This window comes from Octopus bimaculoides, chromosome 5 (assembly GCF_046866305.1).
Source record: "Octopus bimaculoides isolate indiv1 chromosome 5, ASM4686630v1, whole genome shotgun sequence".
Taxonomy (NCBI): domain Eukaryota; kingdom Metazoa; phylum Mollusca; class Cephalopoda; order Octopoda; family Octopodidae; genus Octopus; species Octopus bimaculoides.
Genome location: NC_142932.1, coordinates 28,901,606 through 28,916,736, shown reverse-complemented (window position 1 = coordinate 28,916,736; position 15,131 = coordinate 28,901,606). Strand labels below are relative to the sequence as shown.

Sequence of the window (15,131 nt, the reverse complement as noted above, 5' to 3'; positions counted from 1 at the left end):
TTATGCTCTGAGTTCAAATTCTGCCGAGGTCGACTTCGCCTTTCATCTTTTCGGGGGTTGATAAATTAAGTACTAGTTGAACTCTGTAGACGATGCAATCGGCTGACCCACTGCCCTGAAAGTGCTGACCTTGTACCAGCAATGAAATACAATATAAACCAACATAAAATGCGATATAAGGCAGCGAGTTGGCAGAATCGTTAGTACGCCGACATTTCGTCCGTTTTTACGCTGTGTGTTCAAATCCGTTGTGGTCATCTTTGTCTTTCATCATTTCGAGGGCCATAAAGTAAGTACCAATTACGTACTGGGGTCAACGTGATCGACTTACCCACTCCCCACGAACTTGCTGACCCTGTGCCACAATTTGAAACAAATATTTAGATGCTTTAAGGCGGTGAGCCGGCAGAATCATTTGCTCTCTGAGCAGAATGCTTAGTGACATTTTGACCTCTTCACATTCTGAGTTCAAATCACCAAGGTTGACTTCGACCTTCACTCCTATCGGTATCGATGAATAAGTAACAGTTGAGCACGGGGGTCGATGTAATCGACTTACCTTCTGCCGAAATTACTGGCCACAATTTAAAACCAATATGAAATGTGATATAAAGTGGCAAAGTGGCAGAACCGTTAGCACGTCAGACAAAATGGTTACCAGTATTTCTTCTGGCGTTACTTTCTGGGTTCAAATGCCGCTAAAGTTGACTTTGTCTTTCATCCTTTTGGGGTCGTTAAAATAAGAACCGGTTGAGCACATGTGTCGATGTAATCGACTAGCACCCTCATCTAAAATTATGTATATATATATATATATACATACATACATACATACATACATACATACATAAAAGTATGCTACATGTTAAGAAAGCCCGTAACAAATTCTATTTAATCTCCGTTCCCATCATGTGTGTAACCGTGAGACTTTCATACTAATATATAGATACGAGATGTCACGTGAACCGAAGAGCAAAGAGAGTCCAACAGGAAATATTTATCTACTGAAATTAGGATTGAAATGGGATTTAAAATTTGACTGGCAGGAAAAGGTTAGTATTTTAATTATTGGAATACAAATTAGCCTCGCAGGCGTGAGTAAGGATTATGTTTTATGGCAGACGGAAGTTGCTCATGAAACAGGTCAGCCATCTTTATGATGTAGTTGAAGGATGAATCAAATGTTCAAAGGACAAAGGGCAAAGTGGGACAAGGTAGGATTGCGAACTCAAATCGTAAAATGCAATGTCGGATCGCAAGATATTTTGTCCGACAATCTAATAATGCTGCCAATACGCCGCCCTGGGTTCGAACTGTATAGCATCAATCCTGGAACAACAAGAATCAACTGAATTCGGACTGAGAAAGTGTCATGTCGACGCCCCAGGCGAAGAAGTATGATCTCCCAAGACATATAAAAAGAGGTATTCTGGCCGTGGTAGAGTGTTGAGTAGCAGTTGAGTAGCAGTCGAGTAGCAGTTGTGTAGCGGTTGAGTAGAGATCATCCGAAGGTGCTAGATAGTAGTAGCGTTGAGACATAACAGAAAGTAAAGCGCTGAAACAAATACTGCAACATAATTTGTTCGACGCTTTTAGGGATTCTGCCAACTCACTCCTTTAATTTAATTGTAGGTTACTGAATATCGCCATTATTAGACATTTATTAAGATATAAGTAGCAGAATCAGAAATATGTAAGAATAACGTCCCTTCGCATTCTGAATTCAACTCTCGTCGTAGCTTGATTTCGTCTTGCATATCTCTGACATCGATCCAATCGATTACATCCTTAGTCAAAATATGTGGCCGTGTTGCTACATTAACAATAATTATTTATCCAATAAATCATATTATATAGCAAACATGCTATATACAATGACATTTGTCGGTTGATTTGTAACTGGTTATTACTAACAACTGATGCATCATGATACCGAGTAATACTAAATTTGATATATTTTAATTTTAGATGTCTGAATATCAACACCTGAAATAAAGCTACATCAATGACAGTAGGTAACAAATAGTATCATTTATCTATAGACTTGAACATACTAAAACGAAAGACTATATAGTTACATGGCACATTTATCATCTAGAATGTATCGATTTATAACACGGAATGAAAATGACTGTCTGGAAATTACTTTGTGGAAAGAAAATCACTTGACAAGATTACCTTACAGTTCGTTCTACGTTTTACTTAGCCAAGTTCAAATCCTGCTTGATGTATTACACAATCTTGGGGTTAATTTAATAAAGCTTACATGCCTTCCTAAATACGTGTACTCTTATTAAAATCAGCTTTTGTAGCCGTCTTTTTATATTTCACTTCCTCTCTTTCACTATTTCATTTCTAAGTAAAATGTTATGTCAGCGTTTTCTAGTCGCTCCACTTATTCTAGTTTCTCTCTTTATATATTTTCTCGTTTTTCTTTCCCCCTTGTACGGTCTCCAGTCTTGTCTCTTTCTCACTTTTTAATTATATTCAACTCCTTTTTAATTCACATTTTCTGTCAGTTCTGCATATCGCTCAGTTAAAGTGGAAACTAGCGTTGATTTTTTTATGTGGTTACAAAGAAGACTTATTGAAAAGCTGTATCTCTAAAGAAACTATGGCAAAATGGACGTGGGGTCGAATTACGAATGTAGAGGCTGCTACAAATTATCCTAAGGCAGCCGAAAGGATTGCTGAACAAGCTACACACCTGAGCAAGTATGCAATGTTGATGAAGCTGCACCTTTTTAGAAGCGCATGCCTGCTAGAACTATTTTGACTCTTAGGAAAAATCGATACCAGGATTTAAAGCAGGATTTAAATCGTGTGATGCTTCTTCTGGGAGAAAATGCCTCTGGAGATGCATAAAATTAAAACTCCCACTCGTGTATCACTCCAAAGAGCCGAGGGCTTTCAGGAGTTTAATCTACCTTTGGTTTCTCGTTCAAATAAGGTGTTGACGACCAAGAACCTTTTAGAAGAGTAGTTTACAAATATGTTCCATTCTGCTGCAGAAGGGTACAGTGCCAAACATGATATTTTCAGCAAAGCACTGTTCCTTTTAAATAATACTCCAGTCAACTTAAATAAGCTTCCTAATAAGTGAGGGTAGAATATATACCCAAGAGTATCTTTTCGGTTCAGCTTATGGATCAAGGTGTAGTAGCTAACTCCAAGCTACATTATCTGAGTAGTAATTGGATGAAGTGAAACCATCAACTATTAATGGTGTTTGAAAAAATATGTGGCCAGACTGTGAACATGCTTTTATAAGTTTTCCACGAGCAGTATACATCAAATTCAGGAAGATATTTTGACACTTGTAAATGATGTAGGATTTGAAAATGACGTTCATGTGATTGTGTTGACAGTGTTTCATCGAGAAGGTTTCTCTAACGAGGAACTGATGCTGTTGGCACAAGATCTGAGAATACAAATAAAAATGCGGAAATTCCATCAATACCACTTGAATTGATTGCAAAGAATATTGCAAAAGGGTTGGCACTTATAGAGGAAGGCCTGTAAAGTTTTTCTGTTAACAACCCTAATTGTAAAAGTAACATGAATATTACAAGAGGTGCTTTCAATAAGTTCAGTTCTTACACTGAACTGTGCAAAGAGATGAGGCCCCATAAAAACCAAACAACCTTCTGATAAGTTCTTCATCCCTCAAGTAGATGTTGATAATGACGAATAAGGTAGAAGATAATGTCTCCTCATCTTCCTCATAATTTTTATTCCCGCATCTCACATAGTACTCAACATCTTTTGTATTACAATATTACGATTCTTGTTTATTTCCTAACGTACTTTCTTACAAATTCTTTTTAATGTGTACACATTGCACTGTGTATGTTTAGAAATTGTTATTTTCTTGCTTAAAAGCGGTTGCACAGCTTGTATTCTGTTGTTCATATTATTTTTCGCCAAAAAATCCATCGGAACGCATCTCAGTTTACAACATGAAAACCAACTGGGATTTTCAGAATCACATTAGGCCCGTATCGCGAGGGACCCCTGCATGTCGGAAGTAATGAGATATTGATCTTTAGATCATGATATCTTGAAATGAAATTCCGATATCTTTATATAATAATGAAGGTCCTGATGTCAACAGTAGCACGGGCAAATTTAATTTGGCCCATGAACTTTTTTGTTGACTGTCCGGCCATCTCATCTCTCTTCGTTTCATTTGTAAACATTCCTTAACAAATTGATAATCTTTTTATCTCTTTATGTTTTAAACACCTTTCTGGTATAAATGACATTTTTGTAACACTGTAAAAATATGGTTTAGAATCAATTTCAGAAAACTAAAACAATTCAATTTGAAAATCCTTGTTTATTGTTTAATTTTCAACATTTCAATAAACATACCCTACTGAGGAAGTGAAAAAAATAAAAGAAAAAAAAATTCAAAAATATAAAAATATTTTACGAAAATAAAAAAAAAATATATATTCATAAACAGTGGAGCCAAAGAGTCTAACTTAAAAGATAAAAGAGAATATTAATTTTACAAGGAATGGTTTTCACTACCAGCGAAAAGATATGAAAAGTCATAGAACTGTGTAATATGATAGGAGTTACACCCTCATTAAGATGCCATGACCTGTAGAGAGATATTCAACTGTAATCGACTGACTGTAATCTTCCCGCAATAGTATTTTTTTTTTATGCAGATTTTGAACAATATTATTTAAAATGTGTTTAGTTTGTTTGCTTTGTCTCTTCAATAGGGTTTGTAACTGAAACAATGGAATAATGGAGAAGGAAAAAAATGATTGCCAAAATACATGGTATTGGCTCCGCAGATTGATGCTCTTAGGTACTTATGCATCTTGGTCTATCTATCTACCTATCTATCTATCTATCTATCTATCTATCTATCTATCTATCTATCTATCTATCTATCTATCTATCTATCTATCCGTTTCTCACTCACGCTCTCTCTCCTCCCAAACTCAGTCGCACGTACGTGCAGGCACAGACACATACACGCACACAAGCTTATTTTAGACCAATAACAGGGACATTAACTTTCTCTTTATTGGGCATGATTTTGCAATATAGTAACAAAAACTGCAACGGAACACGTAATTCACGAAAGTGGTAGAGATATAGGTTGATCATAAAGATCAGTCGTTCTCAAAAGGGGTTCATATCGTGCTTGGGATCCATATAAGATTGTGCTGTTAAAATCTATGTGCAATAAATTGCTCATACTTCTACAATACACACATGGAGGCGCAATGGCCCAGTGGTTAAGGAAGCGAACTCACAGTTGTAGGATCGCAGTTTCGATTACCAGACCAGGCGTTGTGAGTGTTTATTGAGCGAAAACACCTAAAGCTCCACGAGGCTTCGACAGGGGGTGGTGGCGAACCCTGTTGTACTTTTTCACCACGACTTTCTCTAATTCTTTCCTCCTGATTCTGTTGTACCTGTATTTCAAAGGGCCACTCTGTATCACGCTGAATTTTCTTGAGAACTACGTGAAGAGTACACGTGTCTGTGGAGTGCTCAGCCACTTGCACAGTAATTTCACGAGCAGGCTGTTCCGTTGATCGAATCAACTGGAACCCTTGTCGTCCTAACCCACGGAGTGCCTCGACAATACACAAGATATTTAAATGTTTTAATAGAATTCCTTATAATATTTATAAGATTGGTTTATATAGGCGCAGGAATGGCTGTGTGGAAAGTAGTTTGCTTACCAACCACATGGTTCTGGGTTCACTCTCACTGCGTAGCATCCGGAGTAAGTGTCTTCTACTATAGCCTCGGGCCGACTAAAGACTTGTGAGTGGATTTGGTAGACGGAAACTGAAAGAAGCCCGTTGTATATATATATATATATATATATATATATATATATATATATATATATATATATATATATATATATATATATGTTTGTGTGTCTGTGTTTGTTCCCCCACCATCGCTTGACAACCAGTGTTGGTGTGTTTACGTCCCCGTAGTTTAGCAGTTCGGCCAAAAATGACCGATAGAATAAGTACTAGGCTTACAAAGAATAAGTCTTGGGGTCGATTTGTTCAATTAAAGGCGGTGCTCCATCATGGCCGCAGTCAAATGACTGAAAACAAATAAAAGATTAAAAGAATAAAAATAATACATCAATCGACAAAGAAGGTTCAATAGAGTTGAATAGCAATCAAAAGCGTCCATTGGGGAAAAAGGATTGAGAACCCCTAATGTCAACTATATCAGAATTCGGTGTCTAAAACTGACACGTTGATATTATCTCCTTATGAGACATAGTATCGTGGGAAAACGTTGTACAAAACAACCAGCAAAGTGGATAATCCTGAAGATAGAAATTATAAGAAACTATACGGATGTTGAGAGCAACATCTGAAAGGATAATACAAAGGAATAAAATGAACGTAAATTAGCAGGACATTCTTGTCAAAACCTCAGTAGTATTCTAGTATAACGCAATGAGTTAGGAGAAAGAAAAGAAATTGTGCAGAGTCGTGAAAATCAGTTGCCCAGCAGATGTTTCATAATGTTGAAAATTAGTGATAAAGAAAAACAACTATGGCGGACTAATGATAAATTTACAGTTATTCCACCTGGACGTAACTAACTCGGTAGCAATTTTGGGAAGATGGCTTTCGTAAAATCAGCGACAGTACGGCTATTTAGGAAATTGCAGTTACAAACCATAATTGGTTGTGTGGAAATATGAAAACATTCCAAAAGTTTGTCATGTTATATGTTGGATATACACATACGTAGCGATGAAAATAGATGCATGTGCACACATACATCAATCAAAACATGCATTTCCATATAAGCAATATATTCATGCTCGCTCACATCTACACGTATGTACGTATTTGCTCACATATATACATGCATGTAGTATGCATACCAATACACAGGTTGTTCAAAAAGTCTCTCCGCAGTAAGTAATTTTTATTACAAAAGAAATATTCATAAAATGGTATAAGACTACAAAATAATATATTAGACTTTACAAGACTTTTATAATTTTCGATCCCATCATGTGTTTAATCGTGAGACGTTCATAGCAAAATATAGACACGAGATGCCTCGTGAACCGAATAACAAAGAAAAATCCTATAGAAGATATTTAGCCACTGAAATTAACGTTGAAATGGGATTTAAAATTTAACTAGCCGAAAAAGGATATTATTTTAACCATTGGAACACATATTATCCTCACAGACGCGCGGAAAGATTGTATTTTTATGGCAAACAACTGTTGTCCATGATACTACGATTTAATTTTAAGATAGCAGGCAATAATCCGAGGGAAATTAGTGTGGTTGGTATTGTCTAACCTCAAGTTAATTTCGAACAAACCTATGATAAGAGCAATCCAATAATGATTATTCCGTCTTTCTTCAAGTGCAAGGAAAGCTACGAATACTTTATTCAAAGAGTGGAAGATGATACGGTGTGATTTGGCTTCTATTTCTAGCACATCGTTGGATCGAAATTTGCCCGGTGGAGCAGCTCCTCTCGTTGGTTCGAAAAACTCAACCGTTACTGTTTAATCCTAGATTAGGCTCGATCAATAATAATTATGGTCTATGTATCAGTTCATTTCAAATCCCAGAGCAATCGTTTAGCAGTTTTCTGCTCTTGATTGGCAGTTCGCGGTACTTCGGTAACATCGGATCTAACTGCATACAATATTTGCCTGCAAGTAGCTTGCTTACCCAGCATATGGTTCTGGGTTCATTCCCACTGCGTGGCACCTTGGGCAAGTGTCTTCCACTATAGCCTCGGGCCGACAAAAGCCTTGTGAGTGGATTTGGTAGACGGAAACTGAAAGAAGCCCGTCGTATATATGTATATATATATGTATGTGTGTGTATATGTTTGTGTGTCTGTTTCTCCCCCCCCCCCCCAACATCGTTTGACAACCGATGGTGGTGTGTTTGCGTCCATATTATCCAATTCCTCGTTCCATTTTTACGACGGTAGGTTAAGATTTCATTGAAATTTGGCTACCATTTCTAACAAATCGAGCAACTGCATAGAGGTTCCATCTTTGTTGAATATTTCGTTGCTGCTTCCTATGTTGTTCTTGTTGCTATCATTATCAGTAACTACTGTCGTAGTAATATCGAGCCTATTGAGAAACGCTTTTCTCTTTTAATAACCAGTTTCAATAACGCTAATATATTAGAAATCAGCCAATCGCAGACAACCACGGGTAAGATTAGCTAAAATTATAAAGGACAATATTAAAGCATATTTTATTGAAGAGACCGTTATGTCTACGCATATGTTAACTGCAATGCTATTATGTAGCTATGTGTGCATATATATATATATATATATATATATATATATATATATATATATATATATATATATATATATATATATATATATATATATATATATATATATATACGAATGCATGTTTGAATTTGTGTATGTTTATGCTTATAAGCATTTATGCCTGGTTGTATATGTATATGTTTGTGAATAATGCAAACTGACATATGTGTACATATATAGTAGCATGTATCTAGTTATATCTAAGTACCCATATTCTAATTCTGCCATGTATCCTCTATCCAATAGTCATCTTGATAAAAAAAACAGATATATAAATATGCATCTATCTATCTATCCATCGATCGATCCATCTATCTATCTATCTATCTATCTATCTATCTATCTATCTATCTATCTATCTATCTATCTATATATATATCTATCTATCTATGTCTCTCTGTCTGTTTATCTATCTATCTATATATCTATCTATCTATCTATGTCTCTCTGTCTGTTTATCTATCTATCTATATATCTATCTATCTATCTAACTGCTCGGGGTCTGGTTCAGTCCGGACCTCCAAATGGATAAGAACTGGGACGAGATCACCAGTAGAGTGATCAAACTCAGCCAAACATGGGCTGAGAGAAAGTTATCTCTAAAAGGCCGGGCGGAGGTGGCTAATGTGTATATCGCATCAGTCATCGATTACCGCCTGACCGTCGTGCCTTGTCCCGATGCCACCATCACAAAACTAGAACGCATACTTTTCCGCTTTCTGTGGAAGGGTGGCGTTCCGATGGTGAGGCGATCCATTTGCTGTCAACAACCGTTACGTGGAGGACTGGGGATGCCGTGGTTAATGATGCGCAGACATGCGCTGAGACTGCGGCATCTCTGGAACTTCATTGACGACGGTGAACAGGTGTGGGCGCCGTTTGTGAGGCACGCCTTCCCGCAGCTCGTCTCACTCACCGAACTGCAAACATGGATCAGGAAGAGACCGAAACTGGGCGATTGGCACCGCGAGTGTCGCCAAGCTCTACAACAGCTCTGCCGTCCGGGATCAAACTTGTGCAACTTCCAAACGACCAATGCGTTCTATAGAGGACTAGTGGAGGGGAGGTCTGACGACACTCTCGGGGCAAACCTGGGTGTCGACGAGAAATTCCTAACCCGCCTTTTCAAGACGACGTTCGGGCCGGGGCCTATGGATAATTTCCAGTGATCCCTGGCTTGGCAATGCTATCGAGACGCACTACCAGTTCGAGAGAAGATCTACAGACACGGTTCGAAAACCACCGGACCGACCTGCCCGAGATGCGGTCAGAGCGACGAAACCGTTCTGCACGCACTCGTGCAGTGTCCAGATATTTCAGAGCTGTGGACCTTCGTCGAACGGCTGCTGTCGCGTGTGGGACGAGCCCACTTATCAGCCGAGTCTATCGTGAATATTGTTCCGCCACCTTCCTTTAAACGGGACGGAAAAACGGTTTTTGTAACACTGATAGCTATGGCAAAAGAATGCGTGTGGTGGACGCGTTTGAAAGGTCTACAAACAAACACTTTCCTCTCTGGTCAGTCCCTCGTCAACTTTTTCAAGTACCACTTGAAAAGGAGGATGAGGTAGAGAGGAAGGTGTTGTCGAATGAAAGTTTCAATAAAAAATGGGTAAATGTGGCAAGAATGGTAAGAATGAAAGACGACACCATTTTAAGCATAGACTTGTTTACAAAAAGAGACAAAAAGAGAGAAGGTACTTACTTTCATGTACCTTTAAAAAAAAAAAGCCTGAGGTGACCGTGGTCTTTTCCGTAGGCTTTTCTCTCCACGGATAAACCTAATCTGTTCCCCGTTTTTTACATCGACTGTGATACACGATCCCTATTGATCGCCCCCCCCCACGTTTTTTTTTTCTTCCCGCGATCCCTTTTGATCCAAATTTCCCCCCCCCTCCCAAGAAAAGCTCTACTTTGTAATTTGTCCATTTTCTGTATTTAGCCCTGTGTGGCTATAATAAAAAGATATCTATCTATCTATCTATCTATCTATCTATCTATCTATCTGTCTGTCTGTCTGTCTGTCTGTCTGTCTGTCTGTCTATTTATCTATCTATCTTGTCCGTCTGTCCCATTCGCTGTCTTTCCCTGTGTGTACCTCCCTCTCTCTATCTCTCCATCTCTCCATCTCTCTCTCTCTCATTCACTCTCTCTTTATCCGTCTCTTTCAATCTCCACACACAAGTCCAGGGACACGCACACACGTAATTTTCATTCATGTCTGGCTATTTTACCGTCTACGATGAGTTCCAAACATATAACAAAATCGATTGAACTCGACACAAATAAATAAATAAATAAATAAAGCAAGAAAAAAAAAGAAAAAATATCATCAAAAACAAACATGACAAAATATAAAAGTAACTCAATAACAGATGAAAAAAAAAACAACAGCGAAAGGCGAAAAAAATAACAAAAAACAATGAGAGAAAAACCTCATAAAATGTCCAATTGTAAAAGCGTGAACGATAATAACAACTACATTGACAACAACAACAACAACAACAACAACAACAACAACAACAACACCAGTAAAAAAAGAACAACAATGAAAACCTCAATAAGAATGACAACCAATATCATTATGTCATGAACACGATCATCACCACCATCACCATCATCAATACCATCATCATCATCATCATCAATACCATCATCATCATTGTCATCGTTTTCATCATCATCATCATCATCATCATCATCATCACATTCGTCGTCGTCGTCGCCTCCTCCTCCTCCTCCTCCCCTAGCTCCTCATTATCATTGTTGTAACATTCATCGTCATCATGATCATCGTCGTCGTCGTCGTTGTTATCATAATTAACATCATCAACATCATCATCATCATCATCATCACCATCTCGTCGTCGGCCTTCCCCCCTCTCCGCCTTCTCCTCCTTTTCATTACCATCACTACCACCCCCATCTCTACCAGCACTACTCTCATCATAGTCATCATCATCATCATCATCATCATCATCATCATCATCGTCGTCGTCGTCGTCGTCGTCGTCATCATCATCATCATCATCATCATCATCATCATCGCCATCGCCATCACCATCATCACCGTCGTCGTCGTCGTGACAAGCACGACAGTTCCCAGCCATATCATCATTGCCTTTCTACCATGAGCTTCATTATTACAGCTATCACCACAAGAACCGCCATTACCACCGTCTCATTCATTATCCCCATAATCACCACCGTCTTTACAAAAGAGTAATATATTTCTGCTTTTTTGTTTGTTAGTTTGTTTGTGTGTTGTAATTTTTTGTTGTGTTTTTTGTTTTGTTTTGTTTTGTTTTGTTTTTCACTTTGAGGAATTCACACATCATATCCTGGCAAATGGGAAATGTTCTGTTTCTGTGCGTGATATTTCAAATCTTATCCTAATTTGATTGGCGGACATTTTATGTGTTCATTTATCTCTCAGTACACCTCCGCGACTCCGTCAATAAATGTCTCAGTCTCTATGTCTCATTCTTCCTTTCTATCTCTGTCTCTTTCCCCCCTCTCTCTCTGTTCAATGCTCTTTTATATTTCCTTTTTTTTCTCGTCCATCCTTTCTCTCTTTTCCATTTTGTCGTTATCTATTAATTTATCAAATCTGTTTATTCATTTAGAACAGTCAACGCTTATCATTATAGACTAGCTACAACTAAACTTTAATTTTAGAATGGTTTCATACAACAGTCTAGCAAGCTGGTAGTCATACAATTCATATGCTCAACATTGAAATCTTTGTTAAAGGTGTAAGAGATGCTATTTCCATTGCAATGCATGAGCGGTCGCAATATCCCGCAATGGATAATAATAATATCCGTGTCGACACATCAACTGTCTATTCAGCCGCCGCCAGTTCGTATCTTGTTTCTTGTCCATCTCTGTTTGGTTGCTACAAGTGTTGTTATTTATTAGCCCCAGATATAAATTTGATTAAAGGGACTTGTACATTCCACTCGTGACCATCTTACCTTCATTTCTAACAGAAACACTGACTCTAATATTATATGATCCAATGTGTCTTTCTTTTGATGATGGTAGGGCGGAAAGTGAGGGCTATTTTTGCCGCTATTTTCTGCAAAGTAGACATCCCCTCATTGGCTCTTATATTCAGTAATCGTAGTTTACTAGCTGGTGACGGATCTCCGTCTTTAGACTCAGAGGATTCAGTTGCTGGATCAGCTGAACTATCTGTTTCTGAAATAACGAATAAATAACTGAACATTCCGGATTTATCTTATCCTCACTCACCCTTTCAAGATGGTGTTAAGTTTTATTTCTTGTTATAACTAAATCCATTATATAGTCTTTTGTTTATATTACTACTACAGTCTACTATCCATTTGAGGTAATTGTTTTGTAAGGTGTGCTATGTGTGCTGTGATATTCGGATGATTTTTATGTGTGTTTGAATTTCAGTTAGTTAATGGAATGTAATTATTGTTAGAAATGATTGTATGTTGGTATGTGATATACATATTTTACCTGTGAATTTGCGCGTGTAAACTGGGAATGCATACAATGAGCTTCTCTGCCCTAGGTGTACGGAAAACACTCGGCAAGAAATGGAAGAAAATTTGAAGAAAGAAGAAAAAAAAGACAACATAATAATATGAAGATTTGGACTTGAAACAACGAAGAATGGAGAATCATCGGCAAAGTGCATACCATCGAGGAGAGAAAGACGGATCGGAAAGATACAAGAAGAGAAGTAAAAACTCAGAACAAGATGGAGGGATGCAAAGGAGGAAGAAAGAGAAGGGTTAAAGCAGTTATATGAAGAGATAAAAAAGAGGCATCGAGAACAACTAAGAAAAGAAAGAAAGAAGAACTATCGTAGTTTTGTAAGCAACTCATAATAATATGTGAAACGTTTGTTTACTGAAAGTAAGAGCGGAAGATTGGATTGCAATGAAGAAGAGCTCGAACACCATCTTAAAGAGACATACAGCGACGCTGATAGAAATAAAGTACTCCCAGAAATATACGGGGTGAAGAAACCATCTGAACCAAGGTTACCATTCGATTCGAGTGACATCAGACGGAAAGAAATGGATGAGTTCATTAGCAAAAGCAAGAGCAAAAAGTTCACCAGGGAACGACGGAGTTAGCTACAAGGTGTATAAGCATTGCCTGAAATTGCACTTACAACTATTTGCATTGATAAGGAAAATATGGAAGAAGAAAGATTTGCAAATTGAAATCACAAAAAATGTGGAAGCTTTGTACTACGATAATGCCAGTAGTAATTAATTGGTGCGTTGGGAATCATAAAGAAGGGAGATGAGAAGTATATTAAACAACTCTCTGGTATCTGCGTGAACTACAAAAGATAACCGTGATGGGTATAGTCCATATACTACGGAAAGCATTCTCCATCTAAAATGGAATAAATGTGGTGATAATTTTAGCATGCATAGCAAAACAAATGTGCCTCCGGAAGATGCCCGGTACTAATGCAGCTGAAATAAAGTAATAATGAAAATGAACCATAAATGATGATGATGATGATGATAATAATAATAATAATAATAATAATAATAATAATAATAATAATAATAATAATAATAATAATAACAACAACAATAATAATTACAAAGTTTGGCACAGTGATTCCCAAGGTGGGGCGTACGCCCCACTGGTGGGGCCTGAGAAAATTCAGGTGGGGCGCGGGGCATAGACGTGGGCTGTGAAAATATTTGTACATGACGAGCGGTCATCGCAGGCACAACCTTAGATTCCGTCTTTCCTTTGAAGCCTCCACATCGGAAACTCTCGCACCCCAGCGAGACAAAGAAGATCCCGCACTGAGCAATAAACTTACGCGCATCCCTATACATGTAGCATGAATCACTACTGGCAGTAAATGATGCATGAAATTTTCATCGACAGGAACTGCTGGCATTACTATTCAGATAAGCCAATCAATTGCCTCAATTAGTTTATACTGAAGAGTGCGCGCATCTAAGCCGGCAAAAAATAGTCTATAAATTGGGGTTATGGAATTATGGAAAAGAAATAGTCTATAAATTGGGGTTATGGAATTATGGAAAAGAAATTTCAGTGAACCTTACTGGTTGAGTAAATGTGAAATAACGAATGATGCTGGCATTGTAATTATTGATCATTTAAATATCTTGATAAAGGATTTCAATGACAGATTTTGCGATTTAAAGGCAATGAATTTTCCTTCTTGGTTAACTCAACCGCTTCTGATTAACGTTTCTGATGCTACAATCCAATACCAAGAAGAGTTATCAGAATTACAACATGATGAATCAGTGAAGACTTTGTTTAAATTGAAAGGTACAAAGATGTGGCTATATGACGAGGTTGAAAGAAAATATCCTAAAATTTCTACATCAGCGAGAGAGCTACTGATTCCTTTCCCTTCGTCTTATTTGGTCGAATGTGGTTTTAGTGCAGTTGATAATTTGCTCGAAGCCAAGAGAAACCGGCTTGAGATTACAAAACGTGGCGATTTACGACTGAAATTAACAAAGTTGCCTCCTCAAATTAAAAACTTGTGCTGTATGCATCAGGCACAGGGTTCTCACTAAATTAGTCGAGCTGACCGTCAAATAATTGAACTGAAAAAACGTGTTTCTTTATTCTTTATAAATTGACATTTTTTAAAAACATGAGAAATCATAATAATTTTATCGATTTATTGGGTGTTATGCACTTTCAGTGCCTGTTGTTTCAATTCTCAAGCTATTTTTTTGTATTTTGAATACAATTTTTTAATTTTTGATTTTTTTCAATTGTAAGTAGGCTCACAT

At 37.5% G+C, this 15,131-nt stretch overlaps 1 protein-coding gene across 1 annotated transcript; it reads left to right on the top strand.

Moving 5' to 3' along the window:
• Positions 1–14,387: 14,387 nt before the first annotated feature.
• On the top strand, positions 14,388–14,909 carry LOC149135450 (SCAN domain-containing protein 3-like). The gene has a single exon (XM_089353064.1). The coding sequence runs from the start codon at positions 14,388–14,390 to the stop codon at positions 14,907–14,909; it is 522 nt and encodes a 173-aa protein (XP_089209190.1).
• Positions 14,910–15,131: the final 222 nt, after the last annotated feature.